The sequence below is a fragment of the Cheilinus undulatus genome, linkage group 9, assembly GCF_018320785.1.
Source record: "Cheilinus undulatus linkage group 9, ASM1832078v1, whole genome shotgun sequence".
In the NCBI taxonomy this organism is placed as follows: domain Eukaryota; kingdom Metazoa; phylum Chordata; class Actinopteri; order Labriformes; family Labridae; genus Cheilinus; species Cheilinus undulatus.
In genome coordinates, this window is record NC_054873.1 from 14,194,167 (window position 1) to 14,218,606 (window position 24,440).

Sequence of the window (24,440 nt, forward strand, 5' to 3'; positions counted from 1 at the left end):
ACTTATACAATTAAACAAGAGCCACCAAAGTCTGTCTATGCATCTTAAAGGGCAATTTGTTTTGTTCAGTCAGGGGTTATATCAATAAAGACAACTGGATTAATTAAAACAGTTGACGTTAATTCAAATCTGGTTATCAGTGACAGCTACTTTCAAGCTATGGTATCTGATCTTTCTATAAATACATAGGGATAAAGGCACCTCAATAAGGATGAGTAAGTGTTTCACAGACTGTAGCTGATTAGCAGTATGAGCCTTGGCCATCCATAAAGGTAAATCAATACTAACCTGAGAGTTTGTCTTTAAGACGCTGGTGTTCCTCTTTCTCCCGGAGCAGAGCTCTCTCTGTGTCTGTGTGAGATGCTAGACAAAGCTCTGCCTCCTTTACAGCTCCAGCCAGACGGCTACGAGTAGACTCAACCTCTGTCTCTAATGTTTCTCGACTCTGTCGCTCATTTTCAAAGCGGGTCACTGTCATGGCTAACTCAGACTTCAGGGCGGTCACTTGGTTATTGCAGTTGAAGACAGTTTGTGTCAGGGCTTCCCCGTTCAGTTTGAGATCCCTTCGAGCATCTTCCAGCTGTTCCTTTAGGGTCTCGTTCTCTTCTAAAAGGTGGCTCTCTTTGAGACTGCTGTTGGCCTGTGAGTGCTCAAGCTCTGTTCTCAGGATCGTCAGCTGCTCCTGTAAGGTAGCAGTTTGCTGCACCAGCTCCCTCTCCCTGTCACTGGCCTCAGTGAGCTGAGAGAGGGCCTATAGACAGCAGTAAAAAAATGTTCAGTCTGCAGATAATTATTTCATATTTCATTTTAAACTTTAACTAGAAGTTGAGGATTACCTCGTTGCTTTTGCTTATGTTTCTTTTGTTCTCATCCTCGATCTCCTGCTGCTTACGGAGATGACTGTTGAGCAGATTCTCCTGCAATGTCCGAGCGCTGCGCTCCTGGGCCAGCAGTCTCTGGGTCTCATTGTGGTCCTCTTCAAGCTGTTAAAATACAGTACACCACACTTTTAAACTATCATCAGCATATTACAACAACAGAAGAAGAATACTATCTTATCATATCACTGTATTTCCCAAACAAAATGATTATTTCTTACCAATCAAGCACAAACTGTGCGTAAAATGATCACAACATAAAGCTAACCCTTATACCTGTTATATTGATAGTTAGCATTTGTGATTAATTAGTCGTGATTGATCGCATACACAGATAATATGAGTCGGACTGGATTCAAGGTCCATTTACTGTACAACATGGTTTGTAAATCATTCTGTATATGATTTTATAAATAGAAACGTGTGAATTTTAATAATGTGCTTCCTATATTTTTCTCTGGTCTTCACATTGAAATTGAATGGTCAATTTACTGATCTTTTACTCTTTTCATACTTAACATCCTCCTTATCCTCCAACACTCACAGTTGGTGACCTCTGCTCTCAGTGTACACAAGGCTATCTGCCTCCTCTTTTTGTCTCCTTGCCTCTTCATTGGTGTTTACGCTCTAAAGTTAAGTTGTTATTCCTTGTGAACAAGATTTTATACACGCAATTGCATGCAGGAAACTTACAGTTAGTGATGTCATGAAATATCGTAACAAAAGAATGTGCTTCTGAGCAGCATCAAACCTTTTTACAAGGTTTTAAAGCAGTCACACAGGGGTAAACTTTTACACAGGAAAGTCTACACATCAGCAGATGAATTTGGAGTGGGCAGTCGAAGGGGGGAGAGAAAGAAGCTGCATTTCCATCACAGTTTTTCACAAAATAAAAGTGCTACTTCTTAAATTTTAACTTAGTACAATTGCGCTTTGAATGTGTTTCCATTGAAAGGAGTTTTGGGAATGTGCCTTGCAATTCTCGTAAAATCTCATCTCGCGTGACTCTGCTGGAAGGAAGCTGGACATTCAAAACCTGCTGCGTGTTGGTACAGTTATGATTACATCTACAGTGGTTTCCTTGATGTTTTTGAACAAAAGACAAAGGCAACAAATGATAGTTCAGAGGCAAAGTCCGTATGTATGACAAAAGCCCCATGTAAGGGTATAAGTATGATGTTAAGAAAAGTCTCCATCTCCTCTTCTGTCCACACATGTTGTCAGGGAGTGAATTGGCCACATGACACCATATGTTACATCCTGTGACTAGTAAATGAGGGAAAAGTGTTTCCATTGCACTTTTGTGACACATTTCTATATTGAAACGTCTGAAAAACCTCCTCATGAGAGTGTAAAAATTTTTTAGCATTATATCAGAGGTTTTTCAAAATTCAGGTGTTTCCATTACCAGTTTTTTATTGGGCTATTTAGATTTTGTGCATTTCTAAGGGTAATGGAAAAGCAGCTAGAGAAGCTATGATGTCCTTTTAATCAGTCCTGGACGGTGTGCCTCTTTCAGATGTATACAAATAATAAAAGATTAGATTAAAGATTAGTTTGTTTTTCATCAAGTTTACAGCCCTATGGTGGACAGCTGTGGAGAAGAGTGACGAATGACTCCATGTGATTAATTTGAGCAGTAAATTTTTTATTATTTCTGTGTAATTAATCAAACTAAATCATTTTTGACAGCACTAAAAAAATAGAATCACTGCAAAGTTTGGGTGAAACATCTGGAATTCTTAGAGGGGAATACCTGTTTCATGTTGTTGACTAGTGTTCTCATCTCCAGCTCCAGATTCCTGAGGGTGAGTTCCACCTTCTGCCTCTCTTGAACCTCTATCTGATGCTGCTCCTCCGTCCTCCTCAGCTTATCTTTGGTAGTGTTGTACATCATGGTGGCATTGCGGCGATTTTCCTGCTCCTGTTTCAACTGAAATCTATACAAACAAATGAATACAAAATCGTAGAAGATCCATAGAATTGGCAAGATATGATAAAAAATATAGAGGGCAGACCAAACTTAGGGAAAGATGTGAACACGAACCACTGGGAAATACGTAATATAGGTCACCCCAGTTTACAGGCCAAAGTCTGTCCACCTGTGTCATGATTTCCATTCTGTTCAAGAAAGTTCACAACGTGAAGTTTCTAAGTTTCTGTGCAGCAGTTCTGCTGTTTTAGTACCATGGGTTTTGCTGTGCATCTACTAGCTACAGCAGTGTTGAACAGTTGCAAGTCGCTTTGCTTTCTTCCGTCTGTCACTTATTGTTGCTAAGGAGTTTTTTCAGTGAAATTAGCACTTCACAATGTTTATTCACTTAATGGTATATTTCAAGTTTTTTAATAAGGCACAGTTCTGACCTAACTAGGAAGAAAAGCAGTTAAAATGTTGTGTCAACCCTGCCGGTCTGGTCTGTCTTTTGTTTTCCAGCACATTCTGAGCAGTGAAGCAATTTCTTGCAATAAAAGGGAATTGTTTAATTTTCAACAGCATTATAAAGCCTATTTTGGGTCTGCTGCTCACATTTGCAGTAATGATTCTTAGTGTCTTACATTCCATATCTCAGTGCTTTGTACTGATATACAAGTAGCCCCAGTATATATGCCACAGCCAACGTTTTGATGAAAATAAGGACAACTTCTGCTCCAGATTAAATGCTAAATTGAGCATTTTGATCAAAGAAAGTAGTGCTTACTTGACGTTTGTGACTTCAGTCTGCAGTTCCAACTGGTTGCGCTCCAGAGCAGACTTCATATCTTTAATTTCCTCAAGAGAGCTCTTTAACTCCACCTTCTCCATTTCCAGCTGGCTCACTTTGTCGGTCAGGTAACCATGCCGACTCTTGGCTTTTTGGATAGAGCGCTCATATTCATGGAAAATGTTCTGCAGCTTTACCATGCTTCTTGAATCTGTTGGCGATAAGTTGACAGTCTTTGAAAAAGTTTTCCATGTTTCACAACTTAATGAGCATACATCATCTACACTGATGCAATTATTGAGATGAAAAAAAAAACAAAAAAAAAAACAAAAAAGCCCCCCCACAAAAAATTCTAATTTACACAAAAAATAACAGTTGAGGGGGCTGAGTTCTTACCAAAACTGGCTGAGTCGAGCTTCTGAATTAGGAGTGATGCGTGACGATAGCCTGAAGTAGGAGAGTCCACATCTTCTGTTGCTGTGTCTGATGACTGAGTAAGTTCATCAAAGTCTTCAGCCATTTCCACTTCCTCTGGGTTCTAAATATGGAAACAATATGCAGTATTACAATAAACCAGTTGTTTATTTTGTTCATATACTTAAAAGTAAACGGCTTATAAACATTTACCTCATTTTTCTGTTGCCCACTGGTTGCCAACCTTAGCCAGAGAAGTAAGAGAAGAAAATCAGGTTATTTGGAGCATGTTCTCAGGTTAGTACAGCTGCTTCTTTAATGGCTATTATATTTGAAGAGTTGAGTTGAGTATAGTGGCATAATGCAATTTAATTTTCTAGTTTAAGAGAGCCAGATGTTAGTCAGGAAACTATGAAGGAAGGAAAGAAAAGAGAAACAACAACCTAATCATCACCCACCACCAATACAGTTAAGGTTTGCTTTGCCTGAACACAAAGTGAATTCCAGTCCCTGTGTATTCTAGCCATTGTTTTTTATTCATTTCACAAAACTCTTTTCAGTTTCTTTTTATCTTGCTTCTCTTTTCTTTTTTCTTCATACATATCACATAAGGTATTTTCATTATCAAACTGAACAAATTTTACACTTGCAGAGGCTTTCATTGGCTTTCTTCAAAGCAAATCTCTAACCGTCTTTGTACTAACTGTGCAAAGCAGTTCTGTCTGCATTCATTCTTAAATTCAGTTTGTGTTCAGTCTACACGCACCTATAGGTTAGTGACAGAGAGGTTAAAAGAAAGTGGCATACTGCATATATACCTTCCTTCATCGTCGGACACATCACTTAAAGTGCTATCATCAAACACTGAAAGAGGATCTCCATTAATACGGGCATTGGTCTGAGGGGCTCTGCTGCGCTGGGCCCCTCGGACCAGCTCCAGCTGTTGGGTCTCCTCTTGTTTGTTGCTACTGTGGGTCTGCTGGAGTTGAAGATGCAATTGCACTGGTGCCTCGCTGGTGCTATGGAGAGCAATAAACCTTCATTTTGGACCCCTTGGAGGTATTCCCAAATTATCAAAGAAATGTAAATGAAAGCTAAGACGGGGCTTTTTGGGTTGAATGTGTCATTTAAAGAGCATTTGTTTAAAAAATAAAATGATTCAGATGACTTGTCCACAAACAAAAACAAAATTCTATTCATTTCTTGTACATAACTTGTACTGACTTCTTATTTCAATAAAAAGTTTGGGTGTGTTGCTCCAAAATGTGGGTGCTAAGATTTGCTGATGAAAACGGTTTCAAAATAAGCAAACAATGCATACCTCTGGTTAGCTCCAGACTGCTGCTGCTGGGGAATTGCTCCAGCTTGACTTGACAGGGATCCCAACCTGCTCTCGGGTTTCTCAGTACTCACTACTTCTTCCAAAGCCACTTCACCAGTATGCAGGCAAGTTTTGGATTTTTGCACGTCCATTGTAGTCTTTGTTGTCTCTTGGACTGCCTGAAAAGAAAACATTACATATTTGAAAAAGGTATGAGAGAATATTTGTATCCAAAACAGCTTGAGGCCAGCCTTTTAAGATGCATGTTGGAGCAGAGACTTGTACTCTTTCTCATGCATAATTTAGTGTCTCCCCTCCCTTCAGAGACCTAACACCTGAGTGTGGTTACTCTATTTGATGTGGTATTTTTAAAATTAATAACAAGGATGTATGTTTTCTGACATCCCAATGCCTGCTGTGCCATTCAAATTACCTGAAGTGGGAAAAATCTCAATATCTGACATGAGAACATCCCTAATAATAGTAGTCACTTTGCCCAGGGTAGACCTTTTCGATAGTGAAGCAAAGATTGAACTCAAATGAACATTTTTCTCTATTCTTCTATATGAAGAGACCCTCAAATGCTTAAAAGGCTGACCAAGATACAAATATATCCAACTCATGTGGACCAGTTCTTAAAAAATACTTGCATGAATGAAGACAACCTTAATCAGCAACTTACATCATCAAAACAGCACTTCTTTTTAGAGTAAAAAAGAAGGCTACTATTTGTACAGTCACATCACAAAACCTAAAAAGACATTTTAAAAATAACAAAGAGTCATGCAAAGTACATGCATTAGTTAGAGCAGGTTGCTACTAAGGAACACACAAAGAATGGGCCAATATTCGTTTCTTGTCTGCAGAATAAATATCTTTCACGAATAGCAGTTCAGATCCAAATACAGTCATGGATGAAAGTAGTGGCATCCCTGGAATTTTTCCAGAAAATACACCATTTCTCCTAGAAATTTTTGCAATTACAAATGTTTTTTGTATCCATATGTTTATTTCCTTTATGTGCATTGGAACAACACAAAAAATCTGAAGAAAAAAGACAAAATTGACATAATTTTACACAAAACTAAAAAAAAAAAGGGCCGGACAAAATTATTGGCACCCTTTAAAACTGTGGCTAAATCATTTTATTTCAAGCATGTGATGCTCATTTAAACTGACATGTGGCAGTAACAGGTGCTGGCAATCTAGAAATAGAAATCACACCTGAAGCCAGTTAGAATGTATAAAAGTTGACTCAACCTTTGTGTTGTGTGCCTGTGTGTGTCACACCAAGCATGGAGAAGAGAAAGAAGAGCCCAGATTCATCTGAGGACTTAGGATGCAAAATTTTTCGAAAAATATGAACAATCTCAAGGTTTCAAGACCATCTCCAGAAATCTTGAAATTCCTTTGTTTACTGTGCGTAATATAATCAAGAAGTTTATAACCCATGGAACTGTGGCTAATCTCCCTGGACGTGGACGGAAGAGAACAACTGGTAAAAAAATGCAACGCAAGATAGTTGGAATGGTGAATAAACATCCTCAGTCAACTTCCACACAAATTCAGGCTGTCCTGCAGACTCAGGGTACAAAAGTGTCAGCTCTGACCATACGTCGTCATCTGAATGAGATGAAGTACTATGGCAGGAGACCGAGGAGAACCCCACTGCTGACAAAGAGACATAAAAAAGCCAGACTGGAGTTTGCAAAAATGTACCTGAGTAAGCCTCAATCCTATTGGGAGAACATTTCATGGACAGATGAGACAAAGGTAGAGCTTTTTGGAAAAGCAGGTCATTCTACTGTTTACAGAAAATGGAATGAGGCCTACAAAGAAAAGAACACAGTACCTACAGTCAAACGTGGTGGAGGTTCAAGGATGTTTTGGGGCTGTTTTGCTGCCTCTGGCACTGGATGCCTTGACTGTGTGCAAGGAATCATGAAATCTGGAGACTATCAAAAAATTTTGGGCCGCAATGTAGGGCCTAGTGTCAGAAAGCTGGGTCTGCATCAGAGGTCATGGGTGTTCCAGCAGGACAATGACTTGAAACATACCTCAAAAAGCATCAAGAAATGGTTGGAGACAAAGCGCTGGAAAGTTCTGAAGTGGCCAGCAATAAGTCCAGATCTTAATCCCATTGAACACCTATGAAGAGATCTTAAAACTGCTGTTGCAAGAAGCACCCTTCAAATCTGAGAGACCTGGAGCAGTTTGCAAAAGAAGAGTGATCCAAAAATCCAGTTGAGAGGTGTAAGAAGCTTGTTGATGGTTATAGAAAGTGATTGGTTTCAGTTATTTTTTTCCCAAGATTGTGCAACCGAATATTAAGTTGAGGGTGCCAATAATTATGTCTGGCCCATTTTTTAAAATTTTGTGTAAAATTATGTCAATTTTGTCTTTTTTCTTCAGATTTTTTGTGTTGCTCCAATGCACATAAAGGCAATAAACACATGTATACCAAAAACATTTGTAATTGCAAAAATTTCTAGGAGAAATGGTGTATTTTCTGGAAAAATTCCAGGGGTACCAATACTACAACAGTTTGTTAAACAGTTTGTTAAACACCCAAACAACCTAAGAGGCATGCAGGAGTGACACGTCTATTTGAAATCAACACTTAATAAATAAAATAAAGTTAAAGAAAGGAGCATAAATAACAGAAAGACACAGGCCATGGTGTAAGATCAGTTTTGGCCCTCTGAAACTGATGATTAAAAGAAACGAAGAAGCACATGGATAAAGTGAAGAGAAAGGGAGGCAGTCTAGAAGAGACTGTTTGAGGGGCGGCCATCCTCTACCTCTTTCTGGAGTTGGGCCTTTTCTTTCTCCAAATCCAGGAAGACAACTTTCAGCATCCCTACCTCATGTTTAAACCTTTCCATGTCCTCCTCGAGTTCTTCATCAGAAACTCCTGGGAATGATGCTGAAAGCTTGCACAGAGATGGGTTATGGGATTCAGGGAATTCCTCTGGATCCTCTCCTGGACTTGTATTGTTCTTGTGCTCTTCTTCACAACGAGCGCTGGTGTCTTTACTGACATGGTGAAGATCTGTGTTTTGGATCCGCACCAGTTTGGCCTCTTCTTTTAAGTATTTGTGATGGTCAACATGAGATGTGGGTGTGTTGTGTCCATCAGATAAAACTTCAGGAGCATTATCAAAGCTGTTTCTTGGGGCTGTGGTTATTCTTGGTGAAGGAGACCTGCTCTTCTCAGGAGCATCATCAGTGAGAAGATCTTGCTCATGATACATGCTGCTCTCACTAGCAGGACGCTCACAGACCTTCATCCTGTCATCACATGCTGACCTGTCAGGGGATTCAGTCACCGAGTCCTCCAGTCCAGACTCCCTCTGCTCTGGGATGGTGAGGAGGACTGTACTCCTTGCTCTGGCTGTTGGACGTACAAACGTTTCCTCTTCTTCTTCATCACTTGAAGAAGAGTCAGCTGTTCCCTGCTCATCTTCTATGATTTCTTCTGCTGGAACTCTTGATTTGAGCAGTTCCCCAAACTTCTCTTTTAATTCACAAGCTACATTCTTGAAAGTGGATTTTACCTCCCTTTTCTCCACCTCTACCCAGAGCTTCTCATAACGTTTCTCCCATGGGATTTCTTCACTGGCTTTTTCACTTTCTTCAGGACTGTGTCGATTTTTACAGTCATAATCCTTTTCTTCACTGTCACAGCCTGTATAGCCTGGTGTGCTTGGGCTGTCTAGATCTAGCTGAGGAGTATCTAAGGATCTTTCTTTCTCCTTTGATTGCATGGATGGACACGGAAAACACAAGACAGACAAGACAAAAATGCAACAATGGACTTTGAATAAGAAACAACGATCAACATTGCTCTTTCATAACCCAATTTTTATAATGTTAACAGATTTAATATCTTGATTACAGAACAGAAAAATGCTGGGGAAAGTAATAGGTTGTAAAATGGACATTTACAACTAATGACTCCTATTGAAATTAACATCTGTCCTGTGAAAACATATGCCAGAAGGGAAACTATTAAACTGCGCTCGAGTCCCAGCAAGAAATTACAGAGATCTGAGCTGAAATCAAAAATAGTTTCCTCCCCAAAAATACTATGCCAATAAAGCTGATTCTGATTTCCTTTTTAAATTCTACAGGGAAAACACAGATTTCATGGATCCCTAATGCCTTGAAAATTAATGTCGAAAAGCAAACGGTGTTATTTATCTTTGAAATGGTTTATAAAAATGGGCTTTGGAATAATACATGAGGTATGGCTGTTAAATACTGAGACTGCTCTTACGTAAGTTTCCAATAAGTGACGTCTTTAGGTCACTGCTAGCTACTGAATTGAAGTGCACATGTTTTTGTGAAGGCGTCAGAAAATGACTAGCTCAAAGGTTGAGCAATGCATTAACTTAAAATTTATGGTGAAATCAAACAAAACAACAGCCAAATCTTTTCGTACATTAACTGAGGTGTATGGAGACACTTCATGTCACATGCAAGTGTGTTTAAATGGCACAAAAGATTTTATAAAGGCAGAAAGGATATCCAAGATGATGAACATTCTGGGCGCCCATGCACATCAAAAACTTCTGAAAACATTCAACAAATTCAACATATCGTTCGAAATGATCAACGACTCAGAATAAGTACCATAGCAGAAATGGTCTCCATTCATAAAGAGCCAGTTTGGCAAATTTTGCATGAAATTTTGAACATAGCAGAAGAGTGTGACAAAGTTGTCCCATAACTTCTGACTCCTGACCAAAAGGAAAAATGCAATCAAATTTGTGGAGATATTTTGAACCGATTCCCGGTACCTGTGAACCGATACCGGTACACAATGGTACCCATTTTCGGAACTTTTGAGTGTGAATAACATGCAATAATAAATGTTATATCACCTCAAAACTTCTGAATTTTCAATATCAAAACACTAACAAATATCAGTGTTTAAAAAAAGTGTTATGAAAAAATTACTCCAACATGGAAAACCTAAACTACTATCACTACCCAGTGTTTTTTTCTTTACATTGCACAAATTAAAACCCAGCCCACTACCTCCTATTCCTCCAATTTCACCTGTGAGGTGACTGAGCGAACAAATGTGTCCCTTTATCTACTATATTCCCATGGTTGATATCCACATGATAAGCAGAAGCAGAAAGACACTGAAAATTATTTATGTTAAAAAAAGGTATAACAACATTAGTCTCGTTTTTCAAAAGCCATACCTCACATATGTCTTGATTATGAATTCTAATTTTGCTGTGACTAATCAAAGCGTAAATGATCATATCGGGGGAAATGGGCAGTATTATGTGGATTTTCTCACCTTTTGTTGCTGATGGTCAGAGTCTCCATAATTTTTTCTGTCACTGACCATTGGCAAGAACTCAGGGGAACCTAAGATGACAAAAGTCTTCATTTAGAGAACAGGACCTAAGCACAGTAAGGACCAGATAGGATTTTAACTTACTAGTGGGCCTTACCTGGTGTTACAGTGACCTGAAGCTCAGAAATGCTCTGACTGTCAACTTTATTAATTTTGCTGGAAGATGCCATGTTGTCGGGCTCCCAATCTGATTCTAAATGAGAAGAGAGAAACATACTGTTAATATAAGCTTTGGTTAAACGGCACAAATGTTAATAAAGATTAGGCCAAACCTTCTTCACTCTCTGGTTTTTGAAGCACCATTTTCCTAGCCCGAGGCTGGGGATGGGGCCCTGGTTGTGGTATTTCTTTGGAGTTGATGCTTCTCTGTGGCGTCAGTGGTGCTTCTGGAGCCACATCTTCGTCCTCCTCTTTAACTGGTGGATTGGAGCACTCTGGGAACTCCTCAATGCCAGGGGAGGGCATTCTGCGACCAGGAAGTGTTCTCTTACTGGTGGTACTGGCTGAATCCCAGTCTGATGCATCTGTGTTGTGAAAACAGGCAGCTGTAATTAAGTAATTGAAACTGGAAACTTATTCTGCTGATTGATGTACCAGTCGACATCACAATAGCCACTACATCCCCATGCCTGGTGCTTATTCACGCACAGAGGAAGGTACACTGCTGCATTCTATCTAGCTGGGCTCTAGAAGAAAGACTACAACTACAAATATGCAAAGGTGACTCCTCGAATCAACTAGTCCATGTTTACTGACCTGCTTTGTGAGCTTCAAAAACAATGACAGAAACATACAAAGGGTTTTAAAGTCAATGTTGCATGCAGATAGATGAGCTTTATCAAAAGATTAGACCGTAAGTGTTTAAAGAGAAGACTCTATAGCACAAAAAATAGTTAATTTAAAGGTTCTAAGGGTCAGCTCATAAAAACAGAGAACTGTCATCTTACCTTCAAGATCATCAACATCTCCTAGACCAAGCTCCTCCATGAGATCTGTTATAGCGAAACAAATAAAAACACAAGTAGTTCTTCAAGTAATTCTTTCATTTTGGACAAACAGAAGCCATGACGCCCCTGAATTGTTTACCTGTTTGCTCTTTTTCTCCTTGAATTTTGCTCAGAACATTAAGTGGTTCCCATTTGGGTTTCTCAGTCTGATGGAAAAGAAAAATGACCTTGATTTCATTTTTTCCTGACATTTTTAAGCCTTTCATTGCAATTAGGGTGCTCAACCTACCTCTTTCTGTGGGGTACAATCCTGATCAACCCCCTCCTCTTCCCCTCTATTATCATCATCTTTGTAATTTGCAACTGCAAGAGATAAAATATGCTTGTAAGGCTGTGGAAAGCATTGTTAGCTGTAAAATATGATACAATACTCTGATTAAGCTAGATGAGTTTGCAAAAACGTAGCACAAAATATTCTCATGCAAATGCGTTGATGGTTATTAAGCACAAAGATGCATGGTTAGGCATCAAACGAGCAAACTGATCCAGGGTTCAGCACCAGCCAAGAATGCTGTTAAATGCCATACTCATCTATCAATACTATCTGAGCCACAAAATTAAACAACAGAGCAAGCTTAGAAGAACTTGTAGCCATTTGAGTATTAGGTTTGGGATAAATGGCAGGTTAGGGGTAACAGGCAGGTTGGGGTAGTAGATGGTGATACATGCAATCTCTTACAGTGCTCATGAGCTGATGGTCAAGCTTGTGATTGATTAACATGCTGTTCCTTATACCTATGAGTTAAGACATTCATACCCTCTCCCTGGCTGCCTTTTTGCCTGCCTATACTCCTCCAAGGTTCTAGATCTGCCATCATTTTGTCTCTTCTCCCTCTTACAAAAGAGGGAACATAAAAAAAGTCTACAAGAGAAAAGTAACATATTGCTGGAGAAGCTGTCTTTGATTGATGGAATGATGTCAAACACGAAAATTCTGTCAACAAAGTGCCTGAAAATCTCTCAGACTTACTTAATGCATTCATTCATTACTTAATGTTATTTTCTATAATTAAGGTCAAACATATTCTGCTGCATGAAATGGTGCATGGAATGATGTGACTGCTTCAGAAAACAATAAAGAAAATTAACCTACTTTCATTACTTCCGTCCTTAACAGGAGACATTATTTCTTGATCCTGAGAAAGCAGTTTTTGTTTCCCTTCATGTGGCTTTTCGGGGCTTTCAGAACGGGACTAGAGAGGAAGAATATATTAGGATCTGTACGACAACCATCTGACCTTATTCCAACAGGTAATCTTTACTGTACCTCAGAGTCCCAGGAATCCGGCTCTTCTTCCTCCTTCTCTAGACCGAGCTCAGAAAGGAAATCTATTCAAAAAGATATAAATAAATGGCACTGGAATTCTGTGTCTTTACAGATAACAGCTTACATGCTGTTTGTCATTTCAAGATGAGAAACATCGAAATATCACAAGCACATGCTTTCTGTTAATTAAAAATCAAAAGATGATAAAATTATCATTCATTTTTCACTTAACTGGTTATATCTCCTTTCTGATTTTGAACACACAGAAGTTTTTGTATTTAAAGGAATCAGAGTGAACAGGCTGTTTGATGTTAAGATATGTGGCACTTCAGTCAGACAGTTCATTGCTGTTTAGACACAGTTTACAGCCCCTGTTTGTCACAGTGTCATTTGATCTCAATTCTTGTTAACCTGACACCACAGAAAGACAGTTTCATATATCCACTGCATGGGATATATGTTGCAATCATCTGCAAAACTGCTCATAGTCTTTGTTAAAGTAAGAAAAACCTTTCAAAAAGATCTTGGAGGTTGATTGGACAAACATTATGTATATCACATTCATTACCGACCAGTCAGAGCAACGAAACATATGACTTTGGAAGCATGCACAGCCCTGGGGCTAAACTACATGAGCCAGGTGGTAATAAAACTCTTGATGAAGACAGCTGGGAGAACAGCAAAAACATCAAGATAAGCTCTGGATATTTCTCTGCTCTTCTTTAAATAGAGAAATGTAGTCCAGTTTATACTGAACTGAGACAGCTGCATCCAAACTTACACTTCACTAGTTGGCATTGTTTAAAGGCTTGCATTAAAACGAAACCCTGCCAATAGCTACTGCTCTTGGTGTCAAATGATGCTGATTGGTCAATTTTTTCTCAGTCCAGGCACAGCTTGAAGCTGTGCACCTAGTGACAGGCAGTAAACCTGGCCAATCTACCTGCTTTGTAGGGTTGAATTCCTTGGAAATGCTGTCTCCAACTAACTTGCTCAGTCTAGTATCAGGCAAAGAGCTGGAAGAGGCAGGCCTTAAGACAAACCGCTACTAAGTGTCTGCCTGCAGTGTGCTTACTCCTCAGTAAGGAAAGTAGCTATTGGCCATCCTAAAAGTCCCTAAATGATGTCATTGACTAATTTGCATAACTGTCCGTAGGCATTTAATTGTAATGGACGCTGTAGAAGACAGGAATAACATCATGAGAGAGACAAGAAGTTGTTAAAAAAAAGACCCTCAGTATGTTTAGTTGCAGCTTTTTGCCATTCCAAAAAGGTTTCATTGTTCAGCACTAAAGGTTGTTCCTTTTAGCTTGATGCATTCAGATGTTTACTTGCTCTAGATTTTTTAATTTAAGAGCACATCAACTATACTATTCTTACAAAATTCTGCTAAAGTATACAAGCTTTAATTCTAACAAGTACTATATTCTTGACTTTATTGGGATAAATCACTAGTCCTCTTATCTAGCTTAACTTCCCATTTCACCTGAAGACTGTAGCATTTAAGTTCTCAAAAGTTGATGGTCTAAGAGTTATTGGACAATACATGTTACTCAAACAGCTCTATAAAACTTGTTTGAATGCATATAAATTGTCTAAACATTGTTATAATAAAACTGTATTGCAGAAGTAAGCATTTTATGTGGTAATGCATTTGAAGAAGACAGTGTTTCAACCAGTTATGGCACTTTTTTTGTTCTAAGACCACAGTTCAACAAAGTAAGTTTCCATTTTCTCTTTACAAACCTCTCTTTTTATTTGTAGAACTTTCTGTCTCAGGCACAGGCACGGTGGCTTCAAGGGACTCTCCACTTTCTTCAAGTTGATTTTCATCTGATATGTCTCCTTCCTCCTCCTCATCATCATCCCCCATCTCATGTTCTCTCTCATCCTCATCCTCAGTAGACTCTTCTTTCTGTTTAAAGCAAATAATTGAAGTTTTACTCATAATGATGTACTTCAAAACTTCCTGTATTTGGTCAGCTTGTGCACCTGCAAGATATTTACAAACTGACAAGCACTGTGAATAATCATAGCACAAAATGATGGTGAGAAAATTGTTGATAGAGCTAGAATGCTCACTGAGGCCACATTAGACAAATGGTTACACTCCAAAAAAAAAATCTACTTTTCTATTTCCAGTTTACCTGCATCACATGTTCTTCAACAGTTCTGAGCTCTTGACTTGCCATGTCATGCATACCCTCTACATCAGGTGAGTCTAGATCAACATCATCAATGTCAGTCTGATGTAACTCTTGATCAGACAATGCGCTCCTGTCTGAATCCAGGTGTTGTCCAGCAGTGGCATTATCTTTGGTGGGAGTGTTTGAAAAAATATTTTCCCTTAGTGGCTCATCAACAGATTCTCCTTCCAAGGGAACAATGGCACTTTTACTGTCTAGTGGAACATATGCAGTTAATTTTGCCCCATCTTCATCATTCACCTTGGCGCCTTTGCACAGACGCCCATCATCAGACCCTTTGACTGTTGCACTTGCAAAATCGTATTGCAGCTTTTTGTCCATGCTGTCAGAGTCCTCACTTGTTTCATCGTCTTTGCTGGCGTTGTCATTCTGCACATCCATCAGCTTTGTCTTCTTGTCAACTGTTGCATCATTTCCTTCACAATTGCGTTCATCTTCTGATTCTTCCTCTAACTTTGTGTCGATTGCACTTGAGGGCCTAGACTTTGGTGACAGCACTTTGGAAGGAGTAGTTGGACATGTTAAGATGCTACCAAAGTCCGTCTCTTCATTCTTTGTCTTCAACGTCTTCTTTTCAGATTCACCATCTTCATCTTCATCATCCCAACTATTGTTGCCTTTTTCATTATCAGAGACTGTGTTTTCTTCTCTTTGTGATGGCTGACCAACTGGTTCCACATCATCAATGTCTAGCACTTTGTCCTCAGGTACTGGTGACGCTTCAGGGGAAGGGCCATTGGAGTCTTTGTCTTTCTTTTCATCTTCCCAAGAGTCATTAGACCATTGCTGCTCCCCAGTCTGGGTTATTGTTAGGATATTTGTTTCAGTGACTGGAGAAAATAAATCACCTTTAGTGACATTATCATTTTGGATGTTAGTTTCAGACACAGAATCCCAATCTGATTCATCCACAGCTGTTTTTTCTGGTCTACTTTTGGATTTTGGTGTGCTTTTTGCAGATAATGTAGGTTTATCCTTCACTGTCCCAGGTAAGGCACGTTTTGGAGATGGTGCCACTGGTGATGAAGAATCCCAGGAAGTATTTGGGTGGTCTTCATTTGGATGAGGTAATGCACATGTTGAATGCAGTAATTCTGATGCTGGAACACCACTTTTCTGTTCAAGCATATCTTCTTGTACCTCTTCTTCTTTGGGCAGGTCAGCATCACTGTCCTCCAAGGAGGATCCCCAGGACGATCTGCGTTTTTCTTTTTTGCAATCTTCTTCATTGGATTGAGGATCAATAGAACCGTCTGTATTTTCCTCTTCATCCATGGGCAGTGGCTTCATTCGATAAGCAAGGACGGTGTTGCGACTTAATCTCCCTTTTTTGTTCTCCTCTTCATCATCACTATCATTCCACACCGTTTCACCACTGTTTTGTTCATCAATCCATGAGTCATCATCTTCTTTTTCCATATCTTCCTCTTTAATGGGGCCTCCAGTTAAACCCGAGTCTGGATGCATGCAATGGTCTGATGGTTTTACTTGATCTTTCCCTAGACTATCATCTTCATCAGAAAACTTTGATTCTACCCTAATAGCTGACACAACACAGTCCTCTGCAATATCTAACGTTGCTGGTATTGCAAAACTTTCCGTTTTGGCTGTGCTATCATTCTTTAGAGTCTCTGTTTTGGCATCTTTCTCTGAGGCCTGCACGTTCTCACCGGCAACACAAGAACCAGCATCAGGTATGCTTTGAGTATTGGCATCAGTAATTTCAAGGGCACCAGTGACAGACGGTTTTTGTTTATCTTCAAACTCTGTAGTGTTGACCTCAACAGAAGCCACATTGTTGTCATCCTCTTCCTCTTCATATTCATTATCTTCTTCATCCTCTTCTTCACCTTCCTCTTCACTTTCCTCATCATCTTCGACATCCTCTTCTTCCTCTTCCTCCTCTTCTTCTTCTTCTTCCTCATCCTCCTCGTCTTCTTCCTCTTCTTCCTCCTCAGAGTCCTCTTCTTCTTCGTCTTCATCTCCATCTTCTTCCTCAGAGTCCTCTGGTTCTGGGCTTCCCTCTTGAGATTGGGATCTTGCCTTACTGCTTGATGGCTGCTCTGAACGTTTGCTTTTCTCCTGCTCAGCTGCATTTTCTGCTTGTTACAAAATTTTCAGAGAAAAAATAGAAGGAGGGAAAGATGACTTAGACATGCAAGTGTGAAAGCTTCAACAAAATATATTTTACCTTTCTATAGCTTGGAAGAGGGGTAGAAGTCATCTGGGGTGTTTTGGAAAGGAAGGAAACAGGAGAGGGATCTACTGGGTGCTGTGGAGCTTTGCTTGATGGTAAAGCCTGAGGGAGGGATGGGATTCTCTGGACCCTATTTTCACTCTCTGGCTCTGACTCTGTACCACTCAAGGATCTGTCAGGCAGCGCAGATGCTAAAGGCAGGGAGAAGAGATTACTAACACAAGATCACAAACTATGGGAGGCCAAAAATATAACAATGTTTAAAAATGATCAGTACCTCCTTCTCTTTCCGATGCAATCAATCTTCTTAAGTTTACCTTCTGTGGTTTCTAAAAAACAACATATCCCATTAAAGCCAGAAAGAAAATTTTTCAATCACACAAAAACATATGACCTTGCAAAACATCATGCAAAAACATCTCTAATCCACGTCTGTAAGGAACCAATTCGGACCAATCAGCAACATTTGAGGGGAACGAGGTGGTTGCTAAGGGTGACATCTAGTTGTAGTAAAGTCAATAGCAATGTCTGCGCAGCGATTAGCTCAGATACAGCCACGTATAGTGGCAGTTTTATCAGAACTAGAACACATTTCTGTATTAAATAAAAAAGTAAAAAACAACACTCAAAGCTTTTCATGATGGAAAAGATTTTTTGCACTTCTACCAGTGTGAGTTTATGATCGTTCAGGTGGGGTTTCCTGGTGACAGCAATGGCTACTGCTGTAGTAGCTTTTAGCATGGATGTAGTTGTAGCAAAGCAGGAATTTAATCAAAACTGGACAACATTTGTTCATTAACACAAGAGCAAAGAGACACATCGAAAGCTTTACTTGGCAGAGAAGATGTTTTTTCATGCCAACCGGCTTCAGCGAGACACTGTGCATGCCTTGCTACTAGGGATGTGCGTGGTTAATCATTAAACATTTAAATTTGTGTATCAAATTAGCCGTTGAGGTATTTAAAAGTCGGTTAAATGAATTACCCATCATTTTTATAAACACAGGCTTGAAATCCCGGTCTATAATGCTCATTAAATTGTAATGAACCTTCCGCCACTAGAGGCTGCTGTAGCTTCATTTAATGGCTGCTGCCTTCCTGTCTGACACTTCGCGGATGTAAACATGAGAAGCTCAGCAGTGGCTTAGCGGTTAGCTGCTTTTTTAAAGTAGTAAATGGAAAAAAATGGTATTTAGGCTGTCGAGGGTTGAACTCACGCATAACTTCCATCCAAAGTAAAAAGAGGCCACATATCGAAGTATAATATTAATCTGCAAAGAGGAATGAACACTGGTGGCACTAGCTTGTAATGTTAGCCTTGCTGTAGAAAGTATATCAGGCTAACGTCACACCTGCTGACACAATGACCTGTGAGGAATTTGACTGTTTTCTGAGGATTTACTCCTCTTTAGACTAGTCAGTTCAACAAAATTTAAATAAGGGTAAAGCCGAATACGGAAATAGACACTTAGGAACATCCTTACTTGCTACATCATTTTGTCTTGTTGCCCTGATTGGCTGTTATTGAATGTGACAGACAAAACGTTCTTCCAATCACCTTCTGAGAATTTTTTTGAAAAGTACATTAAGATAACAATTGATGCACAAACCTTTTCGACTAAAACAGACTCATCATCATCATCTGTTGAAGGCCATTCATCTGCAGCACTTTTTGAAACTCTATTGGGAGGAGAAGAGCAGTTTGAGCTCTGATATCAAATACAAGTATAAGAAGCAGATCTTTGGAGGAAAGTTGTGCTCACCGACTTAGTGACTCTGACTGAGAATTGTCTTCAAAATCTGCAACAAAGCAGAGGAATTTATTTAAAGCAAATCAACTCTTTGCCTTATGAAAAGGTAAGACTGTCAATAATAAGACTGTCAATAATAAGACTGTCAAAAAATGAAATCTTGAGAGCATCTACTGTAAGTCTGAAAAGAAATGCACAAGACAACACATCTAGCAGCACAACAATTGTTTCTTGCAAACAGGAGTGTGTAGAGTATCCATCCTAAGTGTTATTGGAAAGAAATGGACACTCTTTAACTGACTTTGCAAACAAAGTTCATCTAAGCAAAGTAATACCTCCCCCTGCTTCATTTGATCCATGCTCTAGATCCAGTCAAGAGGTAACGCATGAGGGATGAATGAAATAGTCAAAGTCAATAATGAAAAGACAAATACATCCTCACACCACAACTTTCACCTTTATGCACTTGAGAGCTTTATCTTTACCATCTTTGTCAGTTGCCGGTCCTCCCAAAGAGAAGCCTGCTTCAATGTCCTGGGAGGGACTGCCTAGCAGGGTTTTTTTCTTCTTTTTGCTTGGACCTTGAGCTGATATGGAGGGTCCATCATTCCTTTGGGTGCTGTGCTCAATGATCAGGAGGGAACATCTACAAGACAGTGAAGTCACAGTCCTTTATGGCCTGCAATCTAACTTACTTCTGCAGTTTTAGGTTTGCAGATCTGACAAAAGCCTGTCAACGAAACTAAAGCAAACAAGGTAGAATAAAACTGAACTGAAAAAGATTTCTTAAGGATATGTTGCTTTTGTTTGAAGAGAAGGATGATTTAAGACACATAAATGCAAGGATAAGGAGCAGAGCTTACGGATGATGGCCATTCATCACTGCATAGTCATCAGCTGACCATCCTTTGGCATCCTTCAGAGTGATATCTGCATCATACCGCAACAGCAGCCGCAACATACCAATCTGTCCATTACCAGCAGCTATCATTAATGGCGTCCTGTGGGTAAGACCCATGATACCAACATGACCAACTTCAAACTCTGAATTAGGAAATACCAAGAATGCTGAACAAGTATCACAAATGAGTCACATGTTTCAAACTAACCTTTGGTCTTGGCCAATCAAATTCACATCAGCACCCTCCTTCAAGAGAAACTCAGCCATCTCAATGTGATCCTCACGGACTGCCACAGACAATGGTGCAAACCCCTCCTTAAATTCAGATTAGAATGAAAATTATTAGGCAGGTGGCACCATACAATGAATATCTCACTGTGAACTGAACTGCAAAGGGGCACATGCATGCTAATATTCTGGCCAACAATAAATGCTAATACTCTCAAGTACTTAACCCTAAAAAACCCTCCTGATGGTACAATTAAGGCTGAAAAGTTTTAATGTGGCTGACAAAAACAAAGACAGACTCACCTTATTTTGTGCGTTGATTGCAGCCTCATGCTCCAGCAGCAGGACAGCAGTGGAAATTGATGGAATGTTTGCTGCCAGATGTAGGGCTGTATTGCCATTGATATCCACCAGATTAGGCTCAGCATGATTCTCCAGCAGTATGCTCATACAGCGTTCATGCTGGCCTTGCACTGCCTGAAATTGTTACTGTAATCATTACAACATATTCAATACTATATTTAAAATCATTATGTGTTGGTTGCTCATCATAAAGGATTACCTTCATCAAGGCGGATCTGTTTTGATTGTCACAAAGGTTAAGCTTGGCTTTGCTTTCAACAAGGTATTGCACCACCTCAACATGTCCACTGGCGCAGGCAATATGAAGTGCGGTCCTGTAACAGTAAATAGGAGTTATATGTAAGCATTCATGCTTTTACTCTAACAAGATCAGTTACCTTTATAGGTATTATACAGATATTTTAAAAGTCAGCATTATTTTGCTAGTACTCAATTCAGTCAAGTTCATATTTTTAAAGTTCTGTGCCTCTTATACTATTTAGAAATAATGTTTGAAGTGTGACTCCGTCATGCAAAAAAATCCTCCTAAAATTCCCTTGCAGCTGTAGAAACAAAATGACTAACCAACCAATAGATGTGGCAGGGAATTTTAATCACTTCAATCACTTGTCAAGGAAAAAACACGAGCAGCTTATTTAACCCATGAATAGAACTTTCTTTACCATTAATTAATGTAAATTAAGACAGTTTGGTTCTTGGCCATTTGCTGTCTAAAAAGGTCTCTTTGGGCTCTTTGAACTGAATTTAGCCTGTCTTTCTTCTTTTGCATTTCTTCAGACTAAAAAATTAATTGCTGCTACTTAAATAATAATCAATTTAACAGATTAATAAGTAACAAAATCAGCAATTAGTTTATAACTTTACTGTCCAACAGGGGAAATTTAGTTTGAAGATGGTGAGGACAGTTTAGGTACATCGTCATAGCAGCATGTAACCAACATTGATTAAAAAATATTCCTCCAGTTCTCACAAAAAGTATTATAAAGTGGCATAAGAGAAAATCTAAAAAACAAAAAATTTTAAAACTTTAAATTGATCACAGCCATTCCAAAAATTTCACTCTAAAAACACACTAAATTCATCAATGCCAAAAGGGAAGTTCAAAAATTCCAGGGCTGTACAAGTTAAGTGCATCAATTGCACATGGGACGAAGGAGACTTTGTATCTGTTTGTTCTAGCTCTTGGGAGGGAAGAGGAATGACTTCCTCCAGAGGAGAATGGTAAGAGCTGGACAAGATTGAAAATGCTTTCTGCAAACTTGTTTGTCTAAGACCTTTGTAAGAGAGAGCTGCTGAAGGCCAATTATCTGGCTGGCTTGTGAAACAATTCTGGACAAATAATTTCTGTTTTGTTGCAGCTTGATGAAATTTACTGCTAGGTATTTCTAAAGAGTCCACTCCAATATCAACTTGTAATTACTAGATAAAAATTGACAATTTTCCAGCTTAATATTTGAAGTGGTCTGAAAATTGTTGGTTTTTTAATGGTACATTTCCAAGGTTCTGACAAAGCACCTATATTTTGTTACCTCTCACAAGCATTCGTGCAAATTGGCTCCATACTGCTCAGTCACTTCTGACATACTTAGTGTGTTTGGTAACCTGATCTTAGCTTGAAACATAAGTAGAAAAAAAACACTAAGGTGTCATTACATTTAACAGCCGTTAGTGTGCTGTTTAAAGTTTAAATAGTGGAAATAAATTTATCACAAGCCAGCTGTAGTAGGCAAAATTATTGTTATACTGCAAACCACTCTTGATTACCTTCTTAAGTGATTGGTTTTTTGAATAGCAGCATTCAAGGATAATAATGTTCATGGTTGCATTCATATGAAGTGGAATAATAAGGCAGAATCTAAAATACACAATTAGTTTTAAAAAAGAAGAATTTACATAAAACAAACACTTTTGGTTAAGATATTACTCCATACATTTAGAAAGACTTGGATCTACATTAATTAAAAATTTGTTAAAGAAAAATGCCAAATATGTTAAAGGGGACCAGAGGATAAAGTGATCATGTATGCCAAGTTATCATAGTATTTCAGGAACCACTCACATTAGACTACATGCTAAAGTGTTTGCAGTATGTAGTAAAGACTTGAAAGAATGAGACCAGTAGCGTTTATGCACATACCTGTTTTCCTTATCAAGCTGATTGATGTCATTCTTTTTAGCGAGCTGCTTCAACTTTGCCAAATCTCCCACTGAGGCTGCCTTGTGAACTTTCCCGAGGTCCTTGTCTTTTAGTTCATAACCCACGGAAAGCACACTCCCACTGTCAGGGGTACCGGACGGGTGTTTCTTTTTCTTGGTAAAGCTGAATATCTTCTTCATTGTACGAGGCAGAACAGCATTGCTTTTTGCATCGTCACCACCTGACAGTCGTCTGTTGCTGGAGGATCACCACAGGCGGCTCTTCCATCCCTATAAATAAGACGTGCAAAGCGGATTAGTAGCCAATAAAACCTTACTGAGAAAGCTGTAGTGTCACTTGAATAAATATTGCTCACTAAATTATGCCCCATATGTGGTGAGGCAGCTCCAGTAACGATGCGGCAAGTAAACAACTGCATTTATGGAGGAATTTAAATACTGTTTAATATTTAGGTAATTACTTGAGCATAGCATAAGGTGAGGTTAAAACACAGCTGTCAAGCTAACGGTAGCGGTACAGTAACCATCATATGTACCCTCATTTACTAGACATTACCTTATAACAGGACGTCCTTTACAAGGTTATTTAGATCCGTAGGGTAACAGAGAACGTAAGCAGCACATTAGCATCCAACATTTGATATAATAGACGATGAAAATTAAGTCCCCGCTTACTAACGTCGCTTGGGGTTGTTTGTATGAACGTAGTTGGGCAAGCGTTATATCTTGTGGCTTGTTGCCATGGAAACTGACTGTATGAGAGGTATGCTTGAGTAACTGCCAGATAATATTCAAAATGCTAAAGCTAAATTTCATAAAACATTATTATTTTTACATAGTAATTTAGACCACATCTTTGTCTGTTGCCGTTAACAAGAAAGATTTGATTCTGTTCAACATTATTTTATTCATTTATCTTTTTCTGTACAACATTATCGTTAGCTTCAGTTGGCTCGCACTGCGCCTCCCACGTCGTCACTTTACAAATGAAGCAAACCGCCACATTTAAACCGGATCTGTAACATTAGCGGAGCAGAGTCCTACGGCGACTGTCACTTCGGTCACCGCAGGACTTAAGAACTCTTCTCGGTTTAAGACACGTACGCAGGCTGTGGACGTTAGCAGACGCAGGGCTGGACGAGACAATCTTATCCCTGCTAACTCAAAGCTAATTAGCAAGCTGTGAAGTAAATGCCAAAGTGTGTACCAATTTACTACACTACGAAGAACGATAACTTTAAGGCCGAGACAGGGGAGCTATGCAAGCGTATAACAGTCTTAGTCTCGTAAGCATGTGTACTATTAATGCTAACTTCAATATAGTATCCCAAACACAAACCTGTTGATTATCGGACTCAGACCATTATCAAAGAGCAAGCTAAAGCTAACGACTTTATGTTGGGGGAAGCGTGCTGGCTGTTTGGGTTTTCAACACCCAATCAGAAATCAGCTTGAAGGAACCCCGGCTTCCACTAGCCAATAGGCGACCTAAATTTATGTAGAAGGTTGGTTTACAAATCACGACTGTTGTTTAGTGTCGTAGAAGATGTAATGAAAACGGTTCCCCAGCTGGTGGTGGTATTTGCTTTGGAATCATAGTTTGTGTTTACCATCTGTAAGTGCAGGGACGGAATAAGTGGTCAGACCTTTTACATGCAAAGTTTTGAAATT

The 24,440-nt window shown here is 39.2% G+C and overlaps 1 protein-coding gene across 11 annotated transcripts in view; it reads right to left on the bottom strand.

Moving 5' to 3' along the window:
• Positions 1 to 24,182, bottom strand: part of si:ch211-272n13.3 (ankyrin repeat domain-containing protein 26) — a 34,679-nt gene extending 10,497 nt beyond the window's left edge. For 4 of the 11 annotated variants that reach the window (XR_005992327.1, XM_041795109.1, XM_041795105.1 and 1 more), the window contains exons 1-30: positions 23,326 to 23,469; positions 22,750 to 23,039; positions 20,812 to 20,926; positions 20,553 to 20,726; positions 20,230 to 20,336; positions 19,984 to 20,121; positions 19,606 to 19,766; positions 19,133 to 19,169; positions 18,980 to 19,049; positions 17,648 to 17,699; positions 17,365 to 17,561; positions 14,713 to 14,881; positions 12,967 to 13,028; positions 12,793 to 12,892; positions 12,457 to 12,561; positions 11,929 to 12,002; positions 11,779 to 11,845; positions 11,640 to 11,684; positions 10,965 to 11,216; positions 10,790 to 10,885; positions 10,633 to 10,703; positions 8,117 to 9,070; positions 5,316 to 5,494; positions 4,813 to 5,013; positions 4,208 to 4,238; positions 3,977 to 4,118; positions 3,578 to 3,791; positions 2,635 to 2,818; positions 837 to 983; positions 289 to 751 (exon numbers count right to left, since the gene is read on the bottom strand). Coding sequence is in view for 10 of the 11 variants with exons in the window: in XM_041795109.1 (XP_041651043.1) it covers positions 289 to 751; positions 837 to 983; positions 2,635 to 2,818; positions 3,578 to 3,791; positions 3,977 to 4,118; positions 4,208 to 4,238; positions 4,813 to 5,013; positions 5,316 to 5,494; positions 8,117 to 9,070; positions 10,633 to 10,703; positions 10,790 to 10,885; positions 10,965 to 11,216; positions 11,640 to 11,684; positions 11,779 to 11,845; positions 11,929 to 12,002; positions 12,457 to 12,561; positions 12,793 to 12,892; positions 12,967 to 13,028; positions 14,713 to 14,881; positions 17,365 to 17,561; positions 17,648 to 17,699; positions 18,980 to 19,049; positions 19,133 to 19,169; positions 19,606 to 19,766; positions 19,984 to 20,121; positions 20,230 to 20,336; positions 20,553 to 20,726; positions 20,812 to 20,926; positions 22,750 to 22,949 (4,807 nt within the window). In the remaining variant the exon portion in view is untranslated. Of the gene's footprint in view, positions 1 to 288; positions 752 to 836; positions 984 to 2,634; positions 2,819 to 3,577; positions 3,792 to 3,976; positions 4,119 to 4,207; positions 4,239 to 4,812; positions 5,014 to 5,315; positions 5,495 to 8,116; positions 9,071 to 10,632; positions 10,704 to 10,789; positions 10,886 to 10,964; positions 11,217 to 11,639; positions 11,685 to 11,778; positions 11,846 to 11,928; positions 12,003 to 12,456; positions 12,562 to 12,792; positions 12,893 to 12,966; positions 13,029 to 14,712; positions 14,882 to 15,113; positions 15,185 to 17,364; positions 17,562 to 17,647; positions 17,700 to 18,979; positions 19,050 to 19,132; positions 19,170 to 19,605; positions 19,767 to 19,983; positions 20,122 to 20,229; positions 20,337 to 20,552; positions 20,727 to 20,811; positions 20,927 to 22,749; positions 23,040 to 23,325; positions 23,470 to 24,108 lie in introns of those variants that run through there. The other 7 variants (XM_041795104.1, XM_041795103.1, XM_041795106.1 and 4 more) reach the window with 7 other exon arrangements.
• Between the last annotated feature and the right edge of the window lie 258 nt (positions 24,183 to 24,440).